This window comes from Leuresthes tenuis, unplaced genomic scaffold (assembly GCF_036924035.1).
Source record: "Leuresthes tenuis unplaced genomic scaffold, fLeuTen1.0.hap1 SCAF_18, whole genome shotgun sequence".
Classification (NCBI taxonomy): Eukaryota; Metazoa; Chordata; class Actinopteri; order Atheriniformes; family Atherinopsidae; genus Leuresthes; species Leuresthes tenuis.
Window position 1 is genome coordinate 7129361 of NW_027325372.1, and position 27915 is coordinate 7157275.

At 37.9% G+C, this 27915-nt stretch overlaps 9 gene segments (V, D, J or C); 5 read left to right on the plus strand and 4 right to left on the minus strand.

The window, feature by feature from the left end:
• The first annotated feature begins 1261 nt into the window (after positions 1-1261).
• LOC140274995 (Ig kappa-b4 chain C region-like) lies at positions 1262-2801 on the plus strand. The segment is given in 2 exon segments: positions 1262-1332; positions 2302-2801. A coding segment is annotated over 1 exon segment (267 nt).
• A 3966-nt stretch (positions 2802-6767) lies between these two features.
• Positions 6768-8236, plus strand: LOC140274959 (Ig kappa-b4 chain C region-like). The segment is given in 2 exon segments: positions 6768-6848; positions 7740-8236. A coding segment is annotated over 1 exon segment (267 nt).
• Positions 8237-9286: 1050 nt separating this feature from the next.
• LOC140275067 (immunoglobulin kappa variable 2-28-like) lies at positions 9287-10158 on the minus strand. The segment is given in 2 exon segments: positions 9287-9692; positions 9909-10158. Coding segments are annotated over 2 exon segments (360 nt in total).
• A 1680-nt stretch (positions 10159-11838) lies between these two features.
• LOC140274994 (Ig kappa-b4 chain C region-like) lies at positions 11839-13378 on the plus strand. The segment is given in 2 exon segments: positions 11839-11909; positions 12879-13378. A coding segment is annotated over 1 exon segment (267 nt).
• A 3978-nt stretch (positions 13379-17356) lies between these two features.
• LOC140275429 (Ig kappa-b4 chain C region-like) lies at positions 17357-18821 on the plus strand. The segment is given in 2 exon segments: positions 17357-17433; positions 18325-18821. A coding segment is annotated over 1 exon segment (267 nt).
• Positions 18334-24663, plus strand: LOC140275430 (Ig kappa-b4 chain C region-like). The segment is given in 2 exon segments: positions 18334-18338; positions 24328-24663. A coding segment is annotated over 1 exon segment (255 nt).
• On the minus strand, positions 19841-20726 carry LOC140275428 (immunoglobulin kappa variable 2-28-like). The segment is given in 2 exon segments: positions 19841-20260; positions 20477-20726. Coding segments are annotated over 2 exon segments (360 nt in total).
• Positions 21420-21900, minus strand: LOC140274694 (immunoglobulin kappa variable 4-1-like). The segment is given in 2 exon segments: positions 21420-21754; positions 21852-21900. Coding segments are annotated over 2 exon segments (384 nt in total).
• A 1186-nt stretch (positions 24664-25849) lies between the features above and the next one.
• LOC140274695 (Ig kappa chain V-V region MOPC 21-like) lies at positions 25850-27763 on the minus strand. The segment is given in 2 exon segments: positions 25850-25980; positions 27610-27763. Coding segments are annotated over 2 exon segments (285 nt in total).
• Positions 27764-27915: the final 152 nt, after the last annotated feature.

Consider the following 27915-nt stretch of genomic DNA (forward strand, 5'->3'; position numbering starts at 1 on the left):
AAATCTTGTTGTATAAATGCAGCTTTTGTTCAGAGTAAGAAGTTTGTTTAAAGTTTAAAGATGCCACATTTGGTCTGAAGGTGGAACTATTGTTATGGGAAGATTATGACAATTATTAATTGAATTCTTATGTTTTGATGTTTGTAAAAGTGAAACATAATGCATGTGAGTGTGTGTTTAGTGAACTGTATCAGTCTGCAGCAGCTTCCAGCTGCAGAAGTTATTTCAGTTTTGGCTGAATCTGACTGAAGGAGGTTTTTGTACGATGCTTTTTCACTGTGTGAACACGGGGCCACTGTGATAACTCTGACAGTAATAAACTCCTGCATCTTCAGCCTGAACTCCACTGATGGTCAGAGTGAAGTCGACTCCATTCCCTGCTCCACTTCCACTGAATCTGGAGGAGATTCCTGAAAATCTGTCTGATGTTCTGTAGATCAGAGCTTTAGGAGCTTCTCCAGATTTCTGATGGTACCAGGCCAGGTAGTACTTTGAACCAAAGTAGTGAGCTACTTTTGGACTGGCCTTACAGTCAATAGAAACAGTTTGACCGAGCTGCACTGATTTGGCTGCTGGCTGAGTCAAGACAACACTTTGTCCAACAGACCCTGAGGAGAGAGAAGAAACACTGGACATGAGACGGTGAGGTGAAACTCAGCTACACTCCAAATGATTCTCACATCACAGGAAAATGATTTTCCTCACCCTGAGTGAAGCAGAGGAGAGTCCAGATGAGGACGCAGATCAAAGTCATGTTTTTGATGAGGAGGATTTCTGTGGCTTCTGTTGTCATGAAGGACAGCTGTCAGTCATCCAGTGTTCAACTCTCAGGACTATAAACTCTCCCAGAGCACTGGAGCATGGTGCTGCTGATGCAAAGTGGCTCTCTATGGAAATGCTCTGAATGACTCCAACAGGGACTTGGATCAATCTGATGATGGCATTTATCAACTGATTATTCTATTTATTGAAAGATGTCACTGCTGCCTTTTTTATTTGTTGTCTTAGAATATATATGTGAATTAATTTTTAGTTTTTATTGTTTTACAAATAACAATTATTGTTAATTTGACTTACTTAATGACAAAATCACAAATACACATTAATGAAATAGAATAGATTAATCAGTTTTTAAATATCTGGCAGTCTGTTGTAGCTTTTTCTGACATCAGCCAGCTGTGTTTTACAGGTGGAAACTGTTTGTGTTGAGTTTGTTGGGTCCAAAGTCAGAAAGCCGCGTCTCTCTGCTGTCAGAGGTTTTTGTACGACGACTCAACCAGTTTGTATCACTGTGGAGGACTTTTGGTGGAGGAACCAGACTGGAAGTTAACTGTAAGTGCCTTTATCTTCTAAACAAAACAAAATTCAACTTTTATTCTACTTTAAATCAATAAAGAAGTGCTTTATGTGAATGTATTGGATGATACTTAGAATATTGTGTTTTTCTGGTGACTGTGACCTCAGAGTGATTCAGAACAACTTCAATTAAAACAAGAATCTTCTAATTATATCTATTTTAGTAATGGTAATTTCAAATGTGTTTGCATCGCGACACTGAGTTTAAAATATATATTTTTTTATGACGGACCTTCTTTTTTCATGATTTTGTTAGAAAGTTACATTCTTGACAGAAAATAAAAGTATTTTTTAATGTAAAATGTAATTTAATGCTGTAAAAATATATTTTTTGCATGTTTTAAATGACCATCTTAAATATGTTGTAAATTATTGCATCATGTTTTGCTTCGTATTACTCATGGATAGAAAATTATAATTGCAGGTAACATTGTAAAAGCATTTAATGTAGAATTATTGCAGCTAATGTCATCAATTTCTTCATCAATATCATTTGTGTTTTTAACTGGGAAATGATTCCATGTTTTGAAAAGTTTCTTCTTCATTTTTTAAGGTCATGATTCCCCAGTTTTGCCTTGTGTGAATGTTTATATTTAATTAGATTTGAACTGAGAATGTGGAGGATCGATGAAGATCTTCTTATTCTTGATTTACTGCATCATTTTCAACTCTGATGTTTAAGTTTGTTCATAAAAGTGAGATGAGACTTTTCTGCTTAGAACATTTTATATTTAGTACTGAAACCTTTCTGTTGCCATGGTTCATTGGTGATGCTCGTCTGTTGCCGTAGTTACTGAGCTGTTACAGGGAAGTGAAAGCTGAGGTTCATCCAGCTTGGGGAAGACTAACAAAACCAGCAGCTTTCTCTTCAACAGCCAACAGGGTGCAATAAGTTTGCTTGTTTTACAAACCTTCTTCATGTCGTCTCTTTGTCTCTTCTTCCAGTGGGTCGAGTCGTCCCCACCCTGACGGTGCTGCCCCCCTCCACAGAGGAGCTGCAGCAGCAGAAGAAGGCCACCCTCATGTGTCTGGCCAACAAGGGCTTCCCCTCAGGCTGGAGTCTGTCCTGGAAGGTGGACGGCAGCAGCAGAAGCAGCAGCAGCATCAGCTGGGAGGAGAGCGGGAGCCCCGGGGTGCTGCAGAAGGACGGCCTCTACAGCTGGAGCAGCACCCTGAGGCTCACTGCAGACCAGTGGGGGAAGGTGGGCTCTGTGACCTGTGAGGCCACCCAGGGCTCCCAGACTCCAGTCGCAGAGACACTGACGAGAGACCAGTGTTCCCAGTCCTGACCTGACTCACTGGGACTCAGTTATTCTTTTCATTCTCTTATGTTATCATTCTGCAGGCCTTTTTCTCTTTAACTTTTAAGATTATCACACAGTCTTGTTTACTTTGGAATGTTTATCATTTAACTATATTCAGACAATAAAGATTTACTCATTAAATTTGACTCCTATACTTTCTTAATATCCGGGACTACGGCTTGGGGAATCTTTACTGATTTTTGAGAAAGGAATTTGTACATGAAGGATTCTTTAAGACAATACCGGTCTAATTTAATGTCAAGCTGAAATTATTAATTAAAGTTGTATCACAGTTTAAAGAGTAAATGCACCGATAAATCTCTTCTTCAGCCTGAACTCTGAAAATTAAAACTATTCCTTTTTTCATCAAATTGAATGATATAGTTAGTATAAATATTTTTTTCACTTTATTCAGACAACTCTGAGTCATTTTTTGAGGAGCACATGACAAAATTCATTAGTCTCAAAAAAAGCCCATAAAGTCAGACATCTCATTCCTGAAACAGAGTAATTACCATGAACATAAAACAAGGTCATTTTCATTCACGGAACATTTTCATAGCATTATAGCAATTATTGACATTAAAATGCCCTGAAACTATGTGTCAGTTGCAGAAAATCCTCAGTAAACAGCTTGAAAAAGAATCCATTTTTTTCTCATTATGGGGTGTCTGACTGTTAAACTGTATAGACAAAGCACAGTCAGCCAGGACTTTATCAGGTATAATCTGTGGTAATTATTCAACAAAGTGAGAAAAAAAGGATCTTTTTGGAGTTGACAGTGTTTGTCGCTTCTTTTTTATTCACAAAAAATAAAAAAAATGGTTTATTTGTGATTTAAAAGTGTGAACTTTATAAGATCGAGGAACATGTTCACTTAAATAGCTTTGATTCATAAGGAAAGTGCTGAAAAACACTTTAGCAGACATCTTTCTATTTAGAAGTTTTATTTTCGTCAGTGATTTTGATCTGATTGGTTGAAGACAAATAGAGTTTAAATCTTAAATTGCTGTTGAAATTTCAAGTTATTCTTCAATCTTATTTTGAGGATTATTTAATGTTCTGTGTCACTGATCATCAACACAAAGTCAAACTTTGTAAAAATATCTGGTCTAAAACAAAATTACTTAATTCAAATAATCTGTTTGATCATAAAATAATAAATAGATAACTCCTGATACATTGTGGCCTTATAATTTAGAGCAGCTTTGTGTGTTTTTAGTTTCAGTGCAGCTGTTGATCAGATCAGTTCCTCTCCAGCTGAGGGAGGTTTTTGTACGACGTTGTATCACTGTGTGAACGGTGGGCTGTAACCCTGCTGACAGTAATAAACTCCTGAATCTTCAGCCTGAACTCTGCTGATGGTCAGAGTGAAGTCAGTCCCAGATCCACTTCCACTGAAACGATCTGAAACTCCAGACTGACGATTTGTAGCTAAATAAATCAGGAGTTTAGGAGCTTCTCCAGGTTTCTGGAGGTACCAGTGGAGGTAGCTACTAACACTTGTGCTGGTTTTACATCTGATGGAGAAAGTGTTTCCTGGAACAACAGACTGAGATCCAGGAGTCTGAGTCACTAAGATTTGTCCTGATGAACCTGGAAAATATGAGAAAGATGAGAATAGTTATCAAGACAAATTCAGCTTGAGGAAAGATCATCAACATCCAAACAGAAGAGGATGATTTCTTTAACATGAAGAATAGATGGAAGAAGGTCAATGCTGCTTGTTTCAGTGTTTCTCCATCATAGCAGAACATCATTGTGGTGAACCTGGTTGTATCCTGAAGCAGAGCTTTAAGAAGAGAGTCTCACCCTGAACAAGGAGCCCCAGGGTGGTCAGCAGTAGAGTCAGTGACATCATCATTGTGCTGCTGGTGTGTCAGTGTCTCTGAAAGGTCTGGACAGCCACTGATCAACACTGACCTCTTAACATCTGGGAGCAGAGAGGCAGGACACATATGCAAACACACAGAGTCAGTCAGCTGTAGCTGTCCTCTACATGTCAGGATGTTTCCTCCTCTCTGCTTGGACAGCTGACTGTTACATCATCTTCATGTAGATTCTCAGCTTGACATTTAATTGTGCAGAGGATGATTTAATAAATGATCATCCTTGTTGAATTTATCTCAGCATAACACTACGTTAAACTCTTAAAAAGAACCTGTCACTTTAGTGTCCAGGTAGAAGGAAAGAAAACTGTTGAATTTCTTCTCACATCAGGTCAATTAGACTAAATTAACTCTGAAATGAAAATATGATTTTATTCTTAACCACATAGCTTCAGTTTTAGCTAAAAAAAGAAAGGAAAGAACAAACAACAGCTTCATCATTCATGGTATTTGTTTTGTATTTGATGATGTCAGACTGACAGTAATATCTAGCTTTAATTCATCCTTTTAGATTGTTGCTATAAACTTCATGCCACAGGAATCTTGGTCCTAATGTGTCAAACCTGAAACTACAAATACAAAATAAATCAAATCTTGTTGTATAAATGCAGCTTTTGTTCAGAGTAAGAAGTTTGTTTAAAGTTTAAAGATGTCACATTTGGTCTGAAGGTGGAACTATTGTTATGGGAAGATTATGACAATTATTAATTGAATTCTTATGTTTTGATGTTTGTAAAAGTGAAACATAATGCTTGTGAGTGTGTGTTTAGTGAACTGTATCAGTCTGCAGCAGCTTCCAGCTGCAGAAGTTATTTCAGTTTTGGCTGAATCTGACTGAAGGAGGTTTTTGTACGATGCTTTTTCACTGTGTGAACACGGGGCCACTGTGATAACTCTGACAGTAATAAACTCCTGCATCTTCAGCCTGAACTCCACTGATGGTCAGAGTGAAGTCAACTCCATTCCCTGCTCCACTTCCACTTAATCTGGAGGAGATTCCTGAAAATCTGTCTGATGTCAAGTAGATCAGAGCTTTAGGAGCTTCTCCAGATTTCTGATGGTACCAGGCCAGATAGTATTGTGATCCAGAGTACTGAACTACTTCTGGATTTGCCTTACAGTCAATAGAAGCAGTTTGACCGAGCTGCACTGATTTGGCTGCTGGCTGAGTCAAGACAACACTTTGTCCAACAGACCCTGAGGAGAGAGAAGAAACACTGGACATGAGACGGTGAGGTGAAACTCAGCTACACTCCAAATGATTCTCACATCACAGGAAAATGATTTTCCTCACCCTGAGTGAAGCAGAGGAGAGTCCAGATGAGGACGCAGATCAAAGTCATGTTTTTGATGAGGAGGATTTCTGTGGCTGCTGTTGTCATGAAGGTCAGCTGTCAGTCATCCAGTGTTCAACTCTCAGGACTATAAACTCTCCCAGAGCACTGGAGCATGGTGCTGCTGATGCAAAGTGGCTCTCTATGGAAATGCTCTGAATGACTCCAACAGGGACTTGGATCAATCTGATGATGCTGTTTATCAATTAATTATTCCATTTATTGAAAGATGTCACTGCTGCCTTTTTTATTTGTTGTGTTAGAACACATATGTAAATTCATTTTTAGTTTTTATTGTTTTTAAAAAACAAACAGTGTTAATTTGACTTACTTAATGACAAAATCACAAATACATATTAATGAAATAGAATAGATTAATCAGTTTTTAAATAGCTGGCAGTCTGTTGTAGCTTTTTCTGACATCAGCCAGCTGTGTTTTACAGGTGGAAACTGTTTGTCTTGAGTTTGTTGAGTCCAAAGTCAGAGAGCCGCTTCTCTCTGCTGTCAGAGGTTTTTGTATGACGACTCAACCAGTTTGTATCACTGTGGTGGACTTTTGGTGGAGGAACCCGACTGGAACTTGGAAGTAAGTTTAATATTGGATACATTTTTATGATGTAGATCTTAAGTCTTTTATTCTACCAACATGTAATTCTTTAAAAATATTTGTTTTAAGCTCTCTGGTATAATTCTGGATCAATAGGTTGAAATACACCTAATTTCTAAAACTGGAAGGACAAATAGAAATATCATCAGCATATTTCTAAATGTGAAAAAAATTAAGACATTTAGATAAACAACATCTGAAGACTTTTACATTTAGTTTTTTCAGACAAAGTTTAGTTTGTTGTGTCCAAAGTCAGAGAGCCGCGTCTCTCTGCTGTCAGAGGTTTTTGTACGACGACTCAATCAGTTTGTATCACTGTGGTACACGTTCGGTGGAGGAACCAGACTGGATGTTGGAAGTAAGTCTCTAAAAACTGCTACAAACTACAAATCTGAAGGTCATATCTGTGTTTTTTCTAATATTTGTAGCAAGAGATACTTTTTTTATAGGACGAGTGAAATCAATTTTAAATCAATATATTACTTCTGGTTCTCCTCTCTTAGATTCCATTTCAGCAGAAAGTATTTAATTAACCTTTCTTCACATGCTCCAGTTAAGGTTTGAAACAACTTTAACGGTAACAAAACAATCATTCGTGTAATTTATTGAATTCTTTGTTTTGTCGACACATCTGAGTTGAGTCAAACTTATTCTGAACAGTGTGACTGAAGGACATGTTCAACAATCCTGCCAAATCTGTGATGTCTGAAAATGATTCTAACTTTCTCAAACTTAGTTTCAAAGTTTTTTTCTATCATGGTTTGAAATCTATTACATTTTGAATATAGTCCTTGTATATTTTCCAGCTCATAGTTTATTTTAACAGTGGAAATGATCAGAAAGGTTCATTGTTTCTTGAATGTGACAGCAAGGATGCTTGTACCAGGATTTTGATGAACTAACAGCGAATGTTAAAAAAACTAAATTAATGCAGTTTAGTCTCTGTGTTACAGTTATTATGAAATAATCAAGTTTCTGTTAACTCTTTTAAACTGTTAAAGTTAGCTTCTTAAAGTTGGTACTTTAACATATTTAAGTTCATGTCAGGAGTCTCTGTGCGGATGTGCATGAGAGCTTTCTGAAAGGGAAGTGAAACAATGTGTGAATCAGTGACTGATGGAGAAGGAAACCATCTAACTGAAACTCCTTAAAGGACGAAACTCATCTGTGAAACGATAAGTGTCCACGTGTCTCGCATTCAGTTGAAAGCTGTATGGTCCCTGTTCTAAAACCAATTGGTGTCTTCTAGGTGATGTCCGTCCCACCCTGACGGTGCTGCCCCCCTCCACAGAGGAGCTGCAGCAGCAGAAGAAGGCCACCCTCATGTGTCTGGCCAACAAGGGCTTCCCCTCAGGCTGGAGTCTGTCCTGGAAGGTGGACGGCAGCAGCAGAAGCAGCAGCAGCATCAGCTGGGAGGAGAGCGGGAGCCCCGGGGTGCTGCAGAAGGACGGCCTCTACAGCTGGAGCAGCACCCTGAGGCTCACTGCAGACCAGTGGGGGAAGGTGGGCTCTGTGACCTGTGAGGCCACCCAGGGCTCCCAGACTCCAGTCACAGAGACACTGACGAGAGACCAGTGTTCCCAGTCCTGACCTGACTCACTGGGACTCAGTTATTCTTTTCATTCTCTTATGTTATCATTCTGCAGGCCTTTTTCTCTTTAACTTTTAAGATTATCACACAGTCTTGTTTACTTTGGAATGTTTATCATTTAACTATATTCAGACAATAAAAATTTACTCATTAAATTTGACTCCTATACTTTCTTAATATCCGGGACTACGGCTTGGGGAAGCTTTACTGATTTTTGAGAAAGGAATTTGTACATGAAGAATTCTTAAAGACAATACCGGACTGATTTAATGTCAAGCTGAAATGATTAATTAAAGTTGTATCAAAGTTTAAAGAGTAAATGCACCGATAAATCTCTTCTTCAGCCTGAACTCTGAAAATGAAAACTATTCCTTTTTTCATCAAATTGAATGATATAGTTAGTATAAATATTTTTTTCACTTTATTCAAACAGACAACTCTGAGTCATTTTTTGAGGAGCACATGACAAAACTCATTAGTCTAAAAAAAAGCCCATAAAGTCAGACATCTCATTCCTGAAACAGAGTAATTACCATGAACATAAAACAAGGTCATTTTCATTCACGGAACATTTTCATAGCATTATAGCAATTATTGACATTAAAATGCCCTGAAACTATGTGTCAGTTGCAGAAAATCCTCAGTAAACAGCTTGAAAAAGAATCCATTTTTTTCTCATTATGGGGTGTCTGACTGTTAAACTGTATAGACAAAGCACAGTCAGCCAGGACTTTATCAGGTATAATCTGTGGTAATTATTCAACAAAGTGAGAAAAAAAGGATCTTTTTGGAACCAACAGTGTTCGTCGCTTCTTTTTTTTTAACAAAAAATAAAAAAAATGGTTTATTTGTGATTTAAAAGTGTGAACTTTATAAGATCGAGGAACATGTTCACTTAAATAGCTTTGATTCATGAGGAAAGTGCTGAAAAACACTTTAGCTGACATCTTTCTATTTAGAAGTTTTATTTTCGTCAGTGATTTTGATCTGATTGGTTGAAGATGAAAAAAGTTTAAATCACAAATTGCTGTTGAAATTTCAAGTTATTCTTCAATCTTATTTTGAGGATTATTTAATGTTCTGTGTCATTAATCATCAACACAAAGTCAAACTTTGTAAAAATATCTGGTCTACAACTAAATTTAATTCAAATAATCTGTTTAATCATAAAATAATGAATAGATAACTGCTGATACATTGTGGCTTTATCATTTAGAGCAGCTTTGTGTGTTTTTAGTTTCAGTGCAGCTGTTGATCAGATCAGTTCCTCTCCAGCTGAGGGAGGTTTTTGTACGACGTTGTATCACTGTGTGAACGGTGTGCTGTAACCCTGCTGACAGTAATAAACTCCTGAATCTTCAGCCTGAACTCTGCTGATGGTCAGAGAGTAATCAGTCCGAGATCCACTTCCACTGAAACGATCTGAAACTCCAGACTGACGATTTGTAGCAGAACGGATCAGGAGTTTCGGAGCTTCTCCAGGTTTCTGGAGGTACCAGTGGAGGAAGCTATAAACAGTTGAACTGGTTTTACATCTGATGGAGAAAGTGTTTCCTGGAACAACAGACTGAGATCCAGGAGTCTGAGTCACTAAGATTTGTCCTGATGAACCTGGAAAATATGAGAAAGATGAGAATAGTTATCAAGACAAATTCAACTTGAGGAAAGATTATCAACATCCAAACAGAAGAGGATGATTTCTTTAACATGGAGAATAGATGGGAGAAGGTCAATGCTGCTTGTTTCAGTGTTTCTCCATCATAGCAGAACATCATTGTGGTGAACCTGGTTGTATCCTGAAGCAGAGCTTTAAGAAGAGAGTCTCACCCTGAACAAGGAGCCCCAGGGTGGTCAGCAGTAGAGTCAGTGACATCATCATTGTGCTGCTGGTGTGTCAGTGTCTCTGAAAGGTCTGGACAGCCACTGATCAACACTGACCTCTTAACATCTGGGAGCAGAGAGGCAGGACACATATGCAAACACACAGAGTCAGTCAGCTGTAGCTGTCCTCTACATGTCAGGATGTTTCCTCCTCTCTGCTTGGACAGCTGACTGTTACATCATCTTCATGTAGATTCTCAGCTTGACATTTAATTGTGCAGAGGATGATTTAATAAATGATCATCCTTGTTGAATTTATCTCAGCATAACACTACGTTAAACTATTAAAAATAACCTGTCGCTTTAGTGTCCAGGTAGAAGGAAAGAAAACTGTTGAATTTCTTCTCACATCAGGTCAATTAGACTAAATTAACTCTGAAATGAAAAAGTGATTTTATTCTTAACCACATAGCTTCAGTTTCATCAAGAAACAAAAGAAAAGAAAGAACAAACAACAGCTTCATCATTCATGGTATTTGTTTTGTATTTGTTGATGTCAGACTGACAGTAATATCTTGCTTTAATTCATCCTTTTAGATTGTTGCTATAAACTTCATGCCACAGGAATCTTGGCCCTAATGTGTCAAACCTGAAACTACAAATACAAAATAAATCAAATCTTGTTGTATAAATGCAGCTTTTGTTCAGAGTAAGAAGTTTGTTTAAAGTTTAAAGATGCCACATTTGGTCTGAAGGTGGAACTATTGTTATGGGAAGATTATGACAATTATTAATTGAATTCTTATGTTTTGATGTTTGTAAAAGTGAAACATAATGCATGTGAGTGTGTGTTTAGTGAACTGTATCAGTCTGCAGCAGCTTCCAGCTGCAGAAGTTATTTCAGTTTTGGCTGAATCTGACTGAAGGAGGTTTTTGTACGATGATTTTTCACTGTGTGAACACGGGGCCACTGTGATAACTCTGACAGTAATAAACTCCTGCATCTTCAGCCTGAACTCCACTGATGGTCAGAGTGAAGTCGACTCCATTCCCTGCTCCACTTCCACTGAATCTGGAGGAGATTCCTGAAAATCTGTCTGATGTTCTGTAGATCAGAGCTTTAGGAGCTTCTCCAGATTTCTGATGGTACCAGGCCAGGTAGTACTTTGAACCAAAGTAGTGAGCTACTTTTGGACTGGCCTTACAGTCAATAGAAACAGTTTGACCGAGCTGCACTGATTTGGCTGCTGGCTGAGTCAAGACAACACTTTGTCCAACAGACCCTGAGGAGAGAGAAGAAACACTGGACATGAGACGGTGAGGTGAAACTCAGCTACACTCCAAATGATTCTCACATCACAGGAAAATGATTTTCCTCACCCTGAGTGAAGCAGAGGAGAGTCCAGATGAGGACGCAGATCAAAGTCATGTTTTTGATGAGGAGGATTTCTGTGGCTTCTGTTGTCATGAAGGACAGCTGTCAGTCATCCAGTGTTCAACTCTCAGGACTATAAACTCTCCCAGAGCACTGGAGCATGGTGCTGCTGATGCAAAGTGGCTCTCTATGGAAATGCTCTGAATGACTCCAACAGGGACTTGGATCAATCTGATGATGGCATTTATCAACTGATTATTCTATTTATTGAAAGATGTCACTGCTGCCTTTTTTATTTGTTGTCTTAGAATATATATGTGAATTAATTTTTAGTTTTTATTGTTTTACAAATAACAATTATTGTTAATTTGACTTACTTAATGACAAAATCACAAATACACATTAATGAAATAGAATAGATTAATCAGTTTTTAAATATCTGGCAGTCTGTTGTAGCTTTTTCTGACATCAGCCAGCTGTGTTTTACAGGTGGAAACTGTTTGTGTTGAGTTTGTTGGGTCCAAAGTCAGAAAGCCGCGTCTCTCTGCTGTCAGAGGTTTTTGTACGACGACTCAACCAGTTTGTATCACTGTGGAGGACTTTTGGTGGAGGAACCAGACTGGAAGTTAACTGTAAGTGCCTTTATCTTCTAAACAAAACAAAATTCAACTTTTATTCTACTTTAAATCAATAAAGAAGTGCTTTATGTGAATGTATTGGATGATACTTAGAATATTGTGTTTTTCTGGTGACTGTGACCTCAGAGTGATTCAGAACAACTTCAATTAAAACAAGAATCTTCTAATTATATCTATTTTAGTAATGGTAATTTCAAATGTGTTTGCATCGCGACACTGAGTTTAAAATATATATTTTTTTATGACGGACCTTCTTTTTTCATGATTTTGTTAGAAAGTTACATTCTTGACAGAAAATAAAAGTATTTTTTAATGTAAAATGTAATTTAATGCTGTAAAAATATATTTTTTGCATGTTTTAAATGACCATCTTAAATATGTTGTAAATTATTGCATCATGTTTTGCTTCGTATTACTCATGGATAGAAAATTATAATTGCAGGTAACATTGTAAAAGCATTTAATGTAGAATTATTGCAGCTAATGTCATCAATTTCTTCATCAATATCATTTGTGTTTTTAACTGGGAAATGATTCCATGTTTTGAAAAGTTTCTTCTTCATTTTTTAAGGTCATGATTCCCCAGTTTTGCCTTGTGTGAATGTTTATATTTAATTAGATTTGAACTGAGAATGTGGAGCATCGATGAAGATCTTCTTATTCTTGATTTACTGCATCATTTTCAACTCTGATGTTTAAGTTTGTTCATAAAAGTGAGATGAGACTTTTCTGCTTAGAACATTTTATATTTAGTACTGAAACCTTTCTGTTGCCATGGTTCATTGGTGATGCTCGTCTGTTGCCGTAGTTACTGAGCTGTTACAGGGAAGTGAAAGCTGAGGTTCATCCAGCTTGGGGAAGACTAACAAAACCAGCAGCTTTCTCTTCAACAGCCAACAGGGTGCAATAAGTTTGCTTGTTTTACAAACCTTCTTCATGTCGTCTCTTTGTCTCTTCTTCCAGTGGGTCGAGTCGTCCCCACCCTGACGGTGCTGCCCCCCTCCACAGAGGAGCTGCAGCAGCAGAAGAAGGCCACCCTCATGTGTCTGGCCAACAAGGGCTTCCCCTCAGGCTGGAGTCTGTCCTGGAAGGTGGACGGCAGCAGCAGAAGCAGCAGCAGCATCAGCTGGGAGGAGAGCGGGAGCCCCGGGGTGCTGCAGAAGGACGGCCTCTACAGCTGGAGCAGCACCCTGAGGCTCACTGCAGACCAGTGGGGGAAGGTGGGCTCTGTGACCTGTGAGGCCACCCAGGGCTCCCAGACTCCAGTCGCAGAGACACTGACGAGAGACCAGTGTTCCCAGTCCTGACCTGACTCACTGGGACTCAGTTATTCTTTTCATTCTCTTATGTTATCATTCTGCAGGCCTTTTTCTCTTTAACTTTTAAGATTATCACACAGTCTTGTTTACTTTGGAATGTTTATCATTTAACTATATTCAGACAATAAAGATTTACTCATTAAATTTGACTCCTATACTTTCTTAATATCCGGGACTACGGCTTGGGGAATCTTTACTGATTTTTGAGAAAGGAATTTGTACATGAAGGATTCTTTAAGACAATACCGGTCTAATTTAATGTCAAGCTGAAATTATTAATTAAAGTTGTATCACAGTTTAAAGAGTAAATGCACCGATAAATCTCTTCTTCAGCCTGAACTCTGAAAATTAAAACTATTCCTTTTTTCATCAAATTGAATGATATAGTTAGTATAAATATTTTTTTCACTTTATTCAGACAACTCTGAGTCATTTTTTGAGGAGCACATGACAAAATTCATTAGTCTCAAAAAAAGCCCATAAAGTCAGACATCTCATTCCTGAAACAGAGTAATTACCATGAACATAAAACAAGGTCATTTTCATTCACGGAACATTTTCATAGCATTATAGCAATTATTGACATTAAAATGCCCTGAAACTATGTGTCAGTTGCAGAAAATCCTCAGTAAACAGCTTGAAAAAGAATCCATTTTTTTCTCATTATGGGGTGTCTGACTGTTAAACTGTATAGACAAAGCACAGTCAGCCAGGACTTTATCAGGTATAATCTGTGGTAATTATTCAACAAAGTGAGAAAAAAAGGATCTTTTTGGAGTTGACAGTGTTTGTCGCTTCTTTTTTATTCACAAAAAATAAAAAAAATGGTTTATTTGTGATTTAAAAGTGTGAACTTTATAAGATCGAGGAACATGTTCACTTAAATAGCTTTGATTCATAAGGAAAGTGCTGAAAAACACTTTAGCAGACATCTTTCTATTTAGAAGTTTTATTTTCGTCAGTGATTTTGATCTGATTGGTTGAAGACAAATAGAGTTTAAATCTTAAATTGCTGTTGAAATTTCAAGTTATTCTTCAATCTTATTTTGAGGATTATTTAATGTTCTGTGTCACTGATCATCAACACAAAGTCAAACTTTGTAAAAATATCTGGTCTAAAACAAAATTACTTAATTCAAATAATCTGTTTGATCATAAAATAATAAATAGATAACTCCTGATACATTGTGGCCTTATAATTTAGAGCAGCTTTGTGTGTTTTTAGTTTCAGTGCAGCTGTTGATCAGATCAGTTCCTCTCCAGCTGAGGGAGGTTTTTGTACGACGTTGTATCACTGTGTGAACGGTGGGCTGTAACCCTGCTGACAGTAATAAACTCCTGAATCTTCAGCCTGAACTCTGCTGATGGTCAGAGTGAAGTCAGTCCCAGATCCACTTCCACTGAAACGATCTGAAACTCCAGACTGACGATTTGTAGCTAAATAAATCAGGAGTTTAGGAGCTTCTCCAGGTTTCTGGAGGTACCAGTGGAGGTAGCTACTAACACTTGTGCTGGTTTTACATCTGATGGAGAAAGTGTTTCCTGGAACAACAGACTGAGATCCAGGAGTCTGAGTCACTAAGATTTGTCCTGATGAACCTGGAAAATATGAGAAAGATGAGAATAGTTATCAAGACAAATTCAGCTTGAGGAAAGATCATCAACATCCAAACAGAAGAGGATGATTTCTTTAACATGAAGAATAGATGGAAGAAGGTCAATGCTGCTTGTTTCAGTGTTTCTCCATCATAGCAGAACATCATTGTGGTGAACCTGGTTGTATCCTGAAGCAGAGCTTTAAGAAGAGAGTCTCACCCTGAACAAGGAGCCCCAGGGTGGTCAGCAGTAGAGTCAGTGACATCATCATTGTGCTGCTGGTGTGTCAGTGTCTCTGAAAGGTCTGGACAGCCACTGATCAACACTGACCTCTTAACATCTGGGAGCAGAGAGGCAGGACACATATGCAAACACACAGAGTCAGTCAGCTGTAGCTGTCCTCTACATGTCAGGATGTTTCCTCCTCTCTGCTTGGACAGCTGACTGTTACATCATCTTCATGTAGATTCTCAGCTTGACATTTAATTGTGCAGAGGATGATTTAATAAATGATCATCCTTGTTGAATTTATCTCAGCATAACACTACGTTAAACTCTTAAAAAGAACCTGTCACTTTAGTGTCCAGGTAGAAGGAAAGAAAACTGTTGAATTTCTTCTCACATCAGGTCAATTAGACTAAATTAACTCTGAAATGAAAATATGATTTTATTCTTAACCACATAGCTTCAGTTTTAGCTAAAAAAGAAAGGAAAGAACAAACAACAGCTTCATCATTCATGGTATTTGTTTTGTATTTGATGATGTCAGACTGACAGTAATATCTAGCTTTAATTCATCCTTTTAGATTGTTGCTATAAACTTCATGCCACAGGAATCTTGGTCCTAATGTGTCAAACCTGAAACTACAAATACAAAATAAATCAAATCTTGTTGTATAAATGCAGCTTTTGTTCAGAGTAAGAAGTTTGTTTAAAGTTTAAAGATGTCACATTTGGTCTGAAGGTGGAACTATTGTTATGGGAAGATTATGACAATTATTAATTGAATTCTTATGTTTTGATGTTTGTAAAAGTGAAACTTAATGCTTGTGAGTGTGTGTTTAGTGAACTGTATCAGTCTGCAGCAGCTTCCAGCTGCAGAAGTTATTTCAGTTTTGGCTGAATCTGACTGAAGGAGGTTTTTGTACGATGCTTTTTCACTGTGTGAACACTTCCTGACTGTTTAACCAGTGATAACTCTGACAGTAATAAACTCCTGCATCTTCAGCCTGAACTCCACTGATGGTCAGAGTGAAGTCAACTCCATTCCCTGCTCCACTTCCACTTAATCTGGAGGAGATTCCTGAAAATCTGTCTGATGTCAAGTAGATCAGAGCTTTAGGAGCTTCTCCAGATTTCTGATGGTACCAGGCCAGATAGTATTGTGATCCAGAGTACTGAACTACTTCTGGATTTGCCTTACAGTCAATAGAAGCAGTTTGACCGAGCTGCACTGATTTGGCTGCTGGCTGAGTCAAGACAACACTTTGTCCAACAGACCCTGAGGAGAGAGAAGAAACACTGGACATGAGACGGTGAGGTGAAACTCAGCTACACTCCAAATGATTCTCACATCACAGGAAAATGATTTTCCTCACCCTGAGTGAAGCAGAGGAGAGTCCAGATGAGGACGCAGATCAAAGTCATGTTTTTGATGAGGAGGATTTCTGTGGCTGCTGTTGTCATGAAGGTCAGCTGTCAGTCATCCAGTGTTCAACTCTCAGGACTATAAACTCTCCCAGAGCACTGGAGCATGGTGCTGCTGATGCAAAGTGGCTCTCTATGGAAATGCTCTGAATGACTCCAACAGGGACTTGGATCAATCTGATGATGCTGTTTATCAATTAATTATTCCATTTATTGAAAGATGTCACTGCTGCCTTTTTTATTTGTTGTGTTAGAACACATATGTAAATTCATTTTTAGTTTTTATTGTTTTTAAAAAACAAACAGTGTTAATTTGACTTACTTAATGACAAAATCACAAATACATATTAATGAAATAGAATAGATTAATCAGTTTTTAAATAGCTGGCAGTCTGTTGTAGCTTTTTCTGACATCAGCCAGCTGTGTTTTACAGGTGGAAACTGTTTGTCTTGAGTTTGTTGAGTCCAAAGTCAGAGAGCCGCTTCTCTCTGCTGTCAGAGGTTTTTGTATGACGACTCAACCAGTTTGTATCACTGTGGTGGACTTTTGGTGGAGGAACCCGACTGGAACTTGGAAGTAAGTTTAATATTGGATACATTTTTATGATGTAGATCTTAAGTCTTTTATTCTACCAACATGTAATTCTTTAAAAATATTTGTTTTAAGCTCTCTGGTATAATTCTGGATCAATAGGTTGAAATACACCTAATTTCTAAAACTGGAAGGACAAATAGAAATATCATCAGCATATTTCTAAATGTGAAAAAAATTAAGACATTTAGATAAACAACATCTGAAGACTTTTACATTTAGTTTTTTCAGACAAAGTTTAGTTTGTTGTGTCCAAAGTCAGAGAGCCGCGTCTCTCTGCTGTCAGAGGTTTTTGTACGACGACTCAATCAGTTTGTATCACTGTGGTACACGTTCGGTGGAGGAACCAGACTGGATGTTGGAAGTAAGTCTCTAAAAACTGCTACAAACTACAAATCTGAAGGTCATATCTGTGTTTTTTCTAATATTTGTAGCAAGAGATACTTTTTTTATAGGACGAGTGAAATCAATTTTAAATCAATATATTACTTCTGGTTCTCCTCTCTTAGATTCCATTTCAGCAGAAAGTATTTAATTAACCTTTCTTCACATGCTCCAGTTAAGGTTTGAAACAACTTTAACGGTAACAAAACAATCATTCGTGTAATTTATTGAATTCTTTGTTTTGTCGACACATCTGAGTTGAGTCAAACTTATTCTGAACAGTGTGACTGAAGGACATGTTCAACAATCCTGCCAAATCTGTGATGTCTGAAAATGATTCTAACTTTCTCAAACTTAGTTTCAAAGTTTTTTTCTATCATGGTTTGAAATCTATTACATTTTGAATATAGTCCTTGTATATTTTCCAGCTCATAGTTTATTTTAACAGTGGAAATGATCAGAAAGGTTCATTGTTTCTTGAATGTGACAGCAAGGATGCTTGTACCAGGATTTTGATGAACTAACAGCGAATGTTAAAAAAACTAAATTAATGCAGTTTAGTCTCTGTGTTACAGTTATTATGAAATAATCAAGTTTCTGTTAACTCTTTTAAACTGTTAAAGTTAGCTTCTTAAAGTTGGTACTTTAACATATTTAAGTTCATGTCAGGAGTCTCTGTGCGGATGTGCATGAGAGCTTTCTGAAAGGGAAGTGAAACAATGTGTGAATCAGTGACTGATGGAGAAGGAAACCATCTAACTGAAACTCCTTAAAGGACGAAACTCATCTGTGAAACGATAAGTGTCCACGTGTCTCGCATTCAGTTGAAAGCTGTATGGTCCCTGTTCTAAAACCGATTGGTGTCTTCTAGGTGATGTCCGTCCCACCCTGACGGTGCTGCCCCCCTCCACAGAGGAGCTGCAGCAGCAGAAGAAGGCCACCCTCATGTGTCTGGCCAACAAGGGCTTCCCCTCAGGCTGGAGTCTGTCCTGGAAGGTGGACGGCAGCAGCAGAAGCAGCAGCAGCATCAGCTGGGAGGAGAGCGGGAGCCCCGGGGTGCTGCAGAAGGACGGCCTCTACAGCTGGAGCAGCACCCTGAGGCTCACTGCAGACCAGTGGGGGAAGGTGGGCTCTGTGACCTGTGAGGCCACCCAGGGCTCCCAGACTCCAGTCACAGAGACACTGACGAGAGACCAGTGTTCCCAGTCCTGACCTGACTCACTGGGACTCAGTTATTCTTTTCATTCTCTTATGTTATCATTCTGCAGGCCTTTTTCTCTTTAACTTTTAAGATTATCACACAGTCTTGTTTACTTTGGAATGTTTATCATTTAACTATATTCAGACAATAAAAATTTACTCATTAAATTTGACTCCTATACTTTCTTAATATCGAGACTACAGCTTGGGGAAGCTTTACTGATTTTTGAGAAAGGAATTTGTACATGAAGAATTCTTTAAGACAAAACTGGTCTAATTTAATGTCAAGCTGAAATTATTAATTAAAGTTGTATCACAGTTTAAAGAGTAAATGTACTGATAAATCTCTTCTTCAGCCTGAACTCTGCAGATTAAAACGATTATTTTTTTTCATCAAATGGAATGATATAGTTAGTATAAATATTTTTTTCACGATATTCAAACAGACAACTCTGAGTCATTTTTTGAGGAGCACATGACAAAACTCAATAGTCTCAAAAAAAGCCCATAAAGTCAGACATCTCATTCCTGAAACAGAGTAATTACCATGAACATAAAACAAGGTCATTTTCATTCAAGGAACATTTTCATAGCATTATAGCAATTATTGACATTAAAATGCCCTGAAACTATGTGTCAGTTGCAGAAAATCCTCAGTAAACAGCTTGAAACAGAATCCATTTTTTTCTCATTATGGGGTGTCTGACTGTTAAACTGTATAGACAAAGCAGTCAGCCAGGACTTTATCAGGTATAATCTGTGGTAATTATTCAACAAAGAGAGAAAAAAAGGATCTTTTTGGAACCAACAGTGTTCGTCGCTTCTTTTTTTTTAACAAAAAAGAAAAAAAAATGGTTTATTTGTGATTTCAAAGTGTGAAATTTATAAGATCGAGGAACATGTTCACTTAAATAGCTTTGATTCCTAAGGAAAGTGCTGAAAAACACTTTATAAGACATCTTTCTATTTAGAAGTTTTATTTTTGTCAGTGATTTTGATCTGATTGTTGATCATAAATTGCTGTTGAAATTTCAAGTTATTCTTCAATCTTATTTTGATGATTGTTTAATGTTCTGTGTCATTGATCATCAACACAAAGTGAAACTTTGTAAAAATATCTGGTCGAAAACAAAATTATAAAATCTAAATAATCTGTTTAATCATAAAATAATAAATAGATAACTGCTGATACATTGTGGCTTTATCATTTAGAGCAGCTTTGTGTGTTTTTAGTTTCAGTGCAGCTGTTGATCAGATCAGTTCCTCTCCAGCTGAGGGAGGTTTTTGTACGACCTTGTATCACTGTGTGAACGGTGTGCTGTAACCCTGCTGACAGTAATAAACTCCTGAATCTTCAGCCTGAACTCTGCTGATGGTCAGAGTGAAGTCAGTCCCAGATCCACTTCCACTGAAACGATCTGAAACTCCAGACTGACGATTTGTAGCATAACGGATCAGGAGTTTAGGAGCTTCTCCAGGTTTCTGGAGGTACCAGTGGAGGTAGCTACTAACACTTGTGCTGGTTTTACATCTGATGGAGACAGTGTTTCCTGGAACAACAGACTGAGATCCAGGAGTCTGAGTCACTAAGATTTGTCCTGATGAACCTGGAAAATATGAGAAAGATGAGAATAGTTATCAAGACAAATTCAGCTTGAGGAAAGATCATCAACATCCAAACAGAAGAGGATGATTTCTTTAACATGGAGAATAGATGGAAGAAGGTCAATGCTGCTTGTTTCAGTGTTTCTCCATCATAGCAGAACATCATTGTGGTGAACCTGGTTGTATCCTGAAGCAGAGCTTTAAGAAGAGAGTCTCACCCTGAACAAGGAGCCCCAGGGTGGTCAGCAGTAGAGTCAGTGACATCATCATTGTGCTGCTGGTGTGTCAGTGTCTCTGAAAGGTCTGGACAGCCACTGATCAACACTGACCTCTTAACATCTGGGAGCAGAGAGGCAGGACACATATGCAAACACACAGAGTCAGTCAGCTGTAGCTGTCCTCTACATGTCAGGATGTTTCCTCCTCTCTGCTTGGACAGCTGACTGTTACATCATCTTCATGTAGATTCTCAGCTTGACATTTAATTGTGCAGAGGATGATTTAATAAATGATCATCCTTGTTGAATTTATCTCAGCATAACACTACGTTAAACTCTTAAAAATAACCTGTCGCTTTAGTGTCCAGGTAGAAGGAAAGAAAACTGTTGAATTTCTTCTCACATCAGGTCAATTAGACTAAATTAACTCTGAAATGAAAATGTGATTTTATTCTTAACCACATAGCTTCAGTTTTAGCTGAAAAAAAAAGAAAAGAAAGAACAAACAACAGCTTCATCATTCATGGTATTTGTTTTGTATTTGTTGATGTCAGACTGACAGTAATATCTTGCTTTAATTCATCCTTTTAGATTGTTGCTATAAACTTCGTTGTCACAGGAATCTTGGCCCTAATGTGTCAAACCTGAAACTACAAATACAAAATAAATCAAATCTTGTCCTATAAATGTAGCTTTTGTTCAGAGTAAGAAGTTTGTTTAATGTTTAAAGATGCCACATTCGGTCTGAAGGTGGAACTATTGTTATGGGAAGATTATGACAATTATTAATTGAATTCTTATGTTTTGATGTTTGTAAAAGTGAAACATAATGCTTGTGAGTGTGTGTTTAGTGAACTGTATCAGTCTGCAGCAGCTTCCAGCTGCAGAAGTTATTTCAGTTTTGGCTGAATCTGACTGAAGGAGGTTTTTGTACGATGCTTTTTCACTGTGTGAACACGGGGCCACTGTGATAACTCTGACAGTAATAAACTCCTGCATCTTCAGCCTGAACTCCACTGATGGTCAGAGTGAAGTCGACTCCATTCCCTGCTCCACTTCCACTGAATCTGGAGGAGATTCCTGAAAATCTGTCCGTTGTTCTGTAGATCAGAGCTTTAGGAGCTTCTCCAGATTTCTGATGGTACCAGGCCAGGTAGTATTGTGAACCAGAGTAGTGAGCTACTTTTGGACTGGCCTTACAGTCAATAGAAACAGTTTGACCGAGCTGCACTGATTTGGCTGCTGGCTGAGTCAAGACAACACTTTGTCCAACAGACCCTGAGGAGAGAGAAGAAACACTGGACATGAGACGGTGAGGTGAAACTCAGCTACACTCCAAATGATTCTCACATCACAGGAAAATGATTTTCCTCACCCTGAGTGAAGCAGAGGAGAGTCCAGATGAGGACGCAGATGAAAGTCATGTTTTTGATGAGGAGGATTTCTGTGGCTTCTGTTGTCATGAAGGACAGCTGTCAGTCATCCAGTGTTCAACTCTCAGGACTATAAACTCTCCCAGAGCACTGGAGCATGGTGCTGCTGATGCAAAGTGGCTCTCTATGGAAATGTTTACACCAGAGTCGGGCCATCAGGTCCAGAAATGCCTTTTGAATTAAACAGATTCAGAAGGTTAAAGCTATGTAATTCAGATATACTTTCATTAAAACAGAGACTCTACATACATTTCGTCTGCTAGCATAATGATGGATAACCCCTGTGCTCATCTATCTGTAAACTTCACATGCGAGTCTACAAATTTGTATGTCCTCAGCTGAATATAGACTTTAACACCACACACAAGATAAGAAAACACATTGAACACATTTAGGAGAGATATGGGTCAGGATCACTGGTTCACTCTTTCTTCTAGAGTCTCGAATGGATCCAAATCACTTAAACGTTACACCTTTACCGAATAACTTATCAAATTAAACCTTACTCACATTTTCTTTACATAACACTTGTTTCTATTGGACTCATACAAACTGTTCCTTTCAGGACTTTTTTTCAAGATGATATTTACCATAGCCACAAAGTAACAATCACACAGAGAGCAATGTGCTGTGATGTCATTGCCTATACTTTACACACAGCTTGTCACTAGATTTTTCTGTAGGGAGAAAACCACTCTGATGTTGCTGATTATCAGTGGATCAGTCAGACCCATTATCATTATTAGTACCTTTTTGTTGATTGAAAATTCTAAGAAACGTTTCAGACAAATATAACATTTCTCACGGTTTCTAATCATGCCAAAAGTAAGCATGTTACAACCTGCCACGAAAACCATAAGACCATAAACATAACATTTTTGGAGCCTTGAGAATGTAGTGATTTTTTTTAGCATATCTAATAGTTTCATGCAATGTGAAACGGACATGTTATTATTTTGAAAAGCAGATGTGAGCATATATTGGTTCTGTTGTTGAGAAAGTAGTAATTTTACTATTTTTTAGCTTTGATGTAAAACTGCAATGTCGTGGACCATTATAGCTGTTAGAGATTCTAAACTAGGAATGTTTTCAATATTTAGACTTTGTCAGACCATACTCTTGCTTTCTCCTTGTGTAATAAATGTGTGGTTTAATGATCTGATGTAGGGCTGAGATGATATCACATTTTCACTGCATGGTTATCATGACCAAAGATATTCTTAATGATGGTACTGTCATGATATCTGTTCAAGAATTGATTAAGATAGTTTGATGATTTTTTTGGTTGTTTTTGCTTCACAAGCTCTTACAGATATTTATCAGACATATCACAGATAATTGATTTAGCAATGTCTTATATTTTTTCACTCTGCTAGAATATAATAGCAAAATATCCAACAAGTATTTTTTAGACTGAGACTCTTTCTGTTGAGTTTGTTGTGTTCAAAGTCAGAGAGCTGTGTCTTTTTCCAGTCAGAGGTTTTTGTACGACGACTCAATCAATTTTTATCACTGTGGTACACGTTCGGTGGAGGCACCAGGCTGGACATCGGTGGTAAGTAAAATAATTGATGTGTTTAATCATTTTAAGTCGTTATTTAATTATTTTCTGTAGGAAATTTTTTATGTTTCATTCCTCTGATTATTGTTCATTACTGTTCAACAATTATAAAGATTAAAACTATCTTTTATAAACCACAGAGGATGAATGAAAATGTTTGTTTGAATAAGCTGCTGTTTTAATTTCCTCAGACAGCAGGCACTTAATTCATCTACACTCAGACAAAGTCAGATAGCTTTCTCTCTATACTCGTAGATTTTTGAACGATAGCTCAAAAAGTTTGTGTCACTTTGGTACATGAACCAGACAGGGTTTAAGAAGTGCTTTTTAACAAACTAAATCAATTTAAGCTAATAATTTATGCTTCTGACTATTTGTAAGGAGAATATTTTTCAAATCAAGGGTTTTTCTCACATGTTCCACTTAAACCACGGGAAAAGTGCAATGTTGCTTTAAAGTGCTTTAAATGTTGATGTCTTATGTCTAATAGCTGAACTTAGATTATTGTGTCAAAGTTCTACCAAATCTGATGTGTTTTAAATATATTCTATTTTAAACAGAAATATTTTATTTTATTTTGATGATGGCAGCAAAAGAGAAGCCAGATTATACCATCTTCATTTCATCATATAGTTTCATGTATTTCAGGTCAGAGGGAGAACTCTGTGCTGATATGCATGAGAGGTTTCTTAAAGGGAAGTGAAACAGTGTGTTGCAGAGGGACTTTTAAAGCAGAAAAAACATCTGACTGAAACTCCTACAAGAAGAAAATTCAGCTCTCTCATAGTAAAGTTCTCCAAGTGTCTCATGTAGACATCCTCTAACCTGAATGATGTCTCCTAGGTGACGTTCGTGCGACCCTGACAGTGCTGCCACCCTCCAGAGAGGAGCTGAAGCAGGGGAATGCAACACTTATGTGTCTGGCCGACAAGGGCTTCCCCTCAGACTGGAGACTGTCCTGGAAGGTGGACGGCAGCAGCATCATCAGCTGGGAGGAGAGTGGAACCCCTGGGGTGCTGCAGAAGGACGGCCTCTACAGCTGGAGCAGCACCCTGAGGCTCCCTGAGGACCAGTGGAAGAAGGTGGGCTCTGTGACCTGTGAGGCCACCCAGGGCTCCCAGACTCCAGTCACAGAGACACTGATGAGAGACCAGTGTTCCCAGTCCTGACCTCACTTGCTGAGACTCCGATACTGGCTTCACTTTGTCAATGTTTTTGTCTTGGAATTTCCTTATTCTCTAAATCATGTTTGTTTTATGTCACTGATCTTTTATTGATCAGAAAATAAAGATTTTCTCATCAAATATTTCTGTCTTTATCATTAAACATCATTATCATGATGATTTTTGGAATAAATATTTGATTGTTAGATTTCCTAGCTCCGGATTAAAGTATCATCTCATCTAAAAGAGAATAAATAAGAAAAAACCCTGCAGTCCAAGGAGTTTGTTTTAAATTAAGGAGTGTGTATACAAATTAAATATTATGTTGGAATGAGTTGTTTTATAATTATCATATATTAATGTTTATAGGAATGTTTTACAGTGAAAGGATAAAAAATCTAGAAAAAGTTATATATGTATATATATTCATGTGTGGGTGTGTGTGCATGTGTGTGTTCATTTTTCCTTCCATCATCTAAACAGTGTACAGTCTGCATCTCATGGAGCATTACTGAGCTCACAGTGTCATCATCATGGCAAAGGTAGATGAATTGCATTCGATGGTATTAGACTGTAGAAGTGTGCCAAATAATGTACAAACAGGATTGTTGCTTCCTTGCTGATCTCACCTTAGCAGTGAAAAAGTATACTGAACTGTGGCCACAGAGTGAGAGTCATGCCCCATCTGGAAGATTGGCACTTTGATCCACAGTCTCTCCACATGTCCTTTGGTGAGATGCGGAACCCCACGTTGTGTGATTTTAGAAACAAAAAAACCCAAAAAAAAATCCACCACAGAAAGGAATGTATACATACAGAATAAGAAGCACTTTACAAAGCCTAAACACAAGGCTTAAAGGTGCCGTGTGAGTACAGACCCTCTATCATTTGTATAAAAAAGAACATTTCAACAATGAAAGCACATTTTTTTAGAAACTTCTTGTGTTTTAGTTTTGATGCAGCTGTTGAGTTAGGTCAATTTCTTTATGAGGGATCTTATTATTTTATTTGGATTTTTGTATAATATTGTATCAATGAGTGAACAGGCTATTCCAAATGAGAATTTCATGGCTCCTAACTCTTATTAATTATTTTATTAGTTATTTTATGGATATATTTATAGGTGTGTATAGAACAGGTCCACAGCTGGACTGGAATTGAGTTCATGAACATAATTTTATTGCAAACCCACAAATGCAAAAATGAAAATGATACTTCAGTTGAAATAGTTCAGACTCCAGCCTGAGGGGAAGCCCTTGTTGGCCAGACACATGAGGGTGGCATTCCCCTGCTTCAGCTCCTCTCTAAGAGGGGGCAGCACTGTGAGGGTGGGAATGACTCGACCCACTGAAGGAGGGCACAGAGAGACGACATGCATAAAATTTATGCAAAGGAAAAAGAAACCTTGCCCTTTTGGTTGCTCATTGCTGTTAGTCGGAGTGGATGAAAACTGTTCTTCATTTTTTCATTTCTCTCTTTGAGCTCAGTAACCATGCCAACAGACAAGCATGACTGCTGAACCATGGCAGACATGCTTGACTGTTGTCAAGTTTCATAACTATAGATACAACATTTCAGGTTGGAAAATCTGCCTTTAACAGATAACATCAAACACTAAGAGTCAAAAAAATTTGAAAATGATAAACTGAAGCAAGAATCTAAGGATTTTATATCATCTTTCATATTTTTCTTTCTTTCATATTTTCATAAAATTTTGCCATTCTTTTCCCTCTTGAAAAAGTAATCATAGTAATTCATAATGTGTTTAAATGAGCAGAACTGATATCAAACTCATAATAATTGACTGTGGAATAACCTGAATTATTGGTGATGATCTAACAAAATTATAATTTGGTGTAGTTCGGGGCGGTCATGTCCTTTCAGAATTTTGTTACCTGGCGCAGGCTACGTATACGTGAATGGCGCATTTTGAAAAACAGAAAGAGCTGCAAAGAATATATTGTGCACAAGTCTGCCGACTCTCAGTAGAATAAAAAAGGACAACATGTTAGCAATTCGATGAGGGGTTTATTTGAAATGAGCTTTTTAAATGGACCAGTCACATAAAAAAGAGAATTACACAGGAGTGAAATAAGACCGAGGACAGCCAGCTGAATCTGAAAGGTGGAATATACAACTTTGGACAGTTTTGACCAGCGGAAAGCTGGAGGACAGCACCGATATTGTAAGTTGAACTTTTGTTTTGGCCCTGGTAAGGAGCTACGCATTCGCAGACTCTTTCCTCACCTGTGTCATATCTCTAAGCATGGTTTTGCCAGTTTTTGTTACACGGCTGCTGCTCTTTTCTTAGTTTTGTCAAAGCATGGCATGGCAAAGTTGCTAGATATTTTTCCGTGGCATTTGTGTTCCACTTGCTGCTGAACTGACCTTATATTATTGTGACGTTATTGTGAGACTGAAGCATTTGTCACTGGGCCCCTGCTGGCTAATATGCCTTTCTCTGTGTGCGGAAATAACCACATAAAGTAGGCCAAGTAGGCCCTAAAAAAATGTTTTTATTTTCTTTACATCAAAATTAGATTTTGAGTATCCTGATGGTTTGTAATAAAATGCATAAATACAAAGATGTGCACGAAGCTGCTCATGTAGCTATGGGGTGTGTGTGTGTATGTGTGTACAACTCTTAGATATTTTGATTTATATTTGGACTTTAAATGCAAAAGAAATCTTTAAATGAATGAAAAACAAAGAAACTTCTTCTGTTTTAGTGTCAGTGCAGCTGTTTCAGATCAGTTCCTCTACTGCTGAGACAAGTTATTGTATGAGGTTGAAGCACAGTGTGAATGGGTTGTTTAGGCCCTGCTGACAGAAATAAACTCCTAGATCCTCAATCTGAACTCTGCTTATGTTCAGAGTGTAAATCAGTCCTAGATGCATCCCCACTTCCACCAAAATGGCTTGGAACACCACACTGATTAGTTGTGCCATAAGTATTAATGAGTTGAGGAGCTTCACCAGGTTTCTGAAGGTACCAGTGGAGGTGGCCACCAGTACTTTCACTGGCTATACATTTAAAGGAGACTGTCTGTCCGAGAACAACAGACTGAAACTCAGGAGTCTGAGTCAAGATGATTTCTCCTGGTTGTATTCTGAAGCAGAGCTTTGCCATCATTGTGCTGCTGGTGTGTCAGTGTCTCTGAAAGGTCTGGACAGCCTCTGATCAACACTGACCTCTTAACATCTGGGAGCAGAGAGGCAGGACACATATGCAAACACACAGAGTCAGTCAGCTGTAGCTAACCTCAACATGTCCTGATGTTT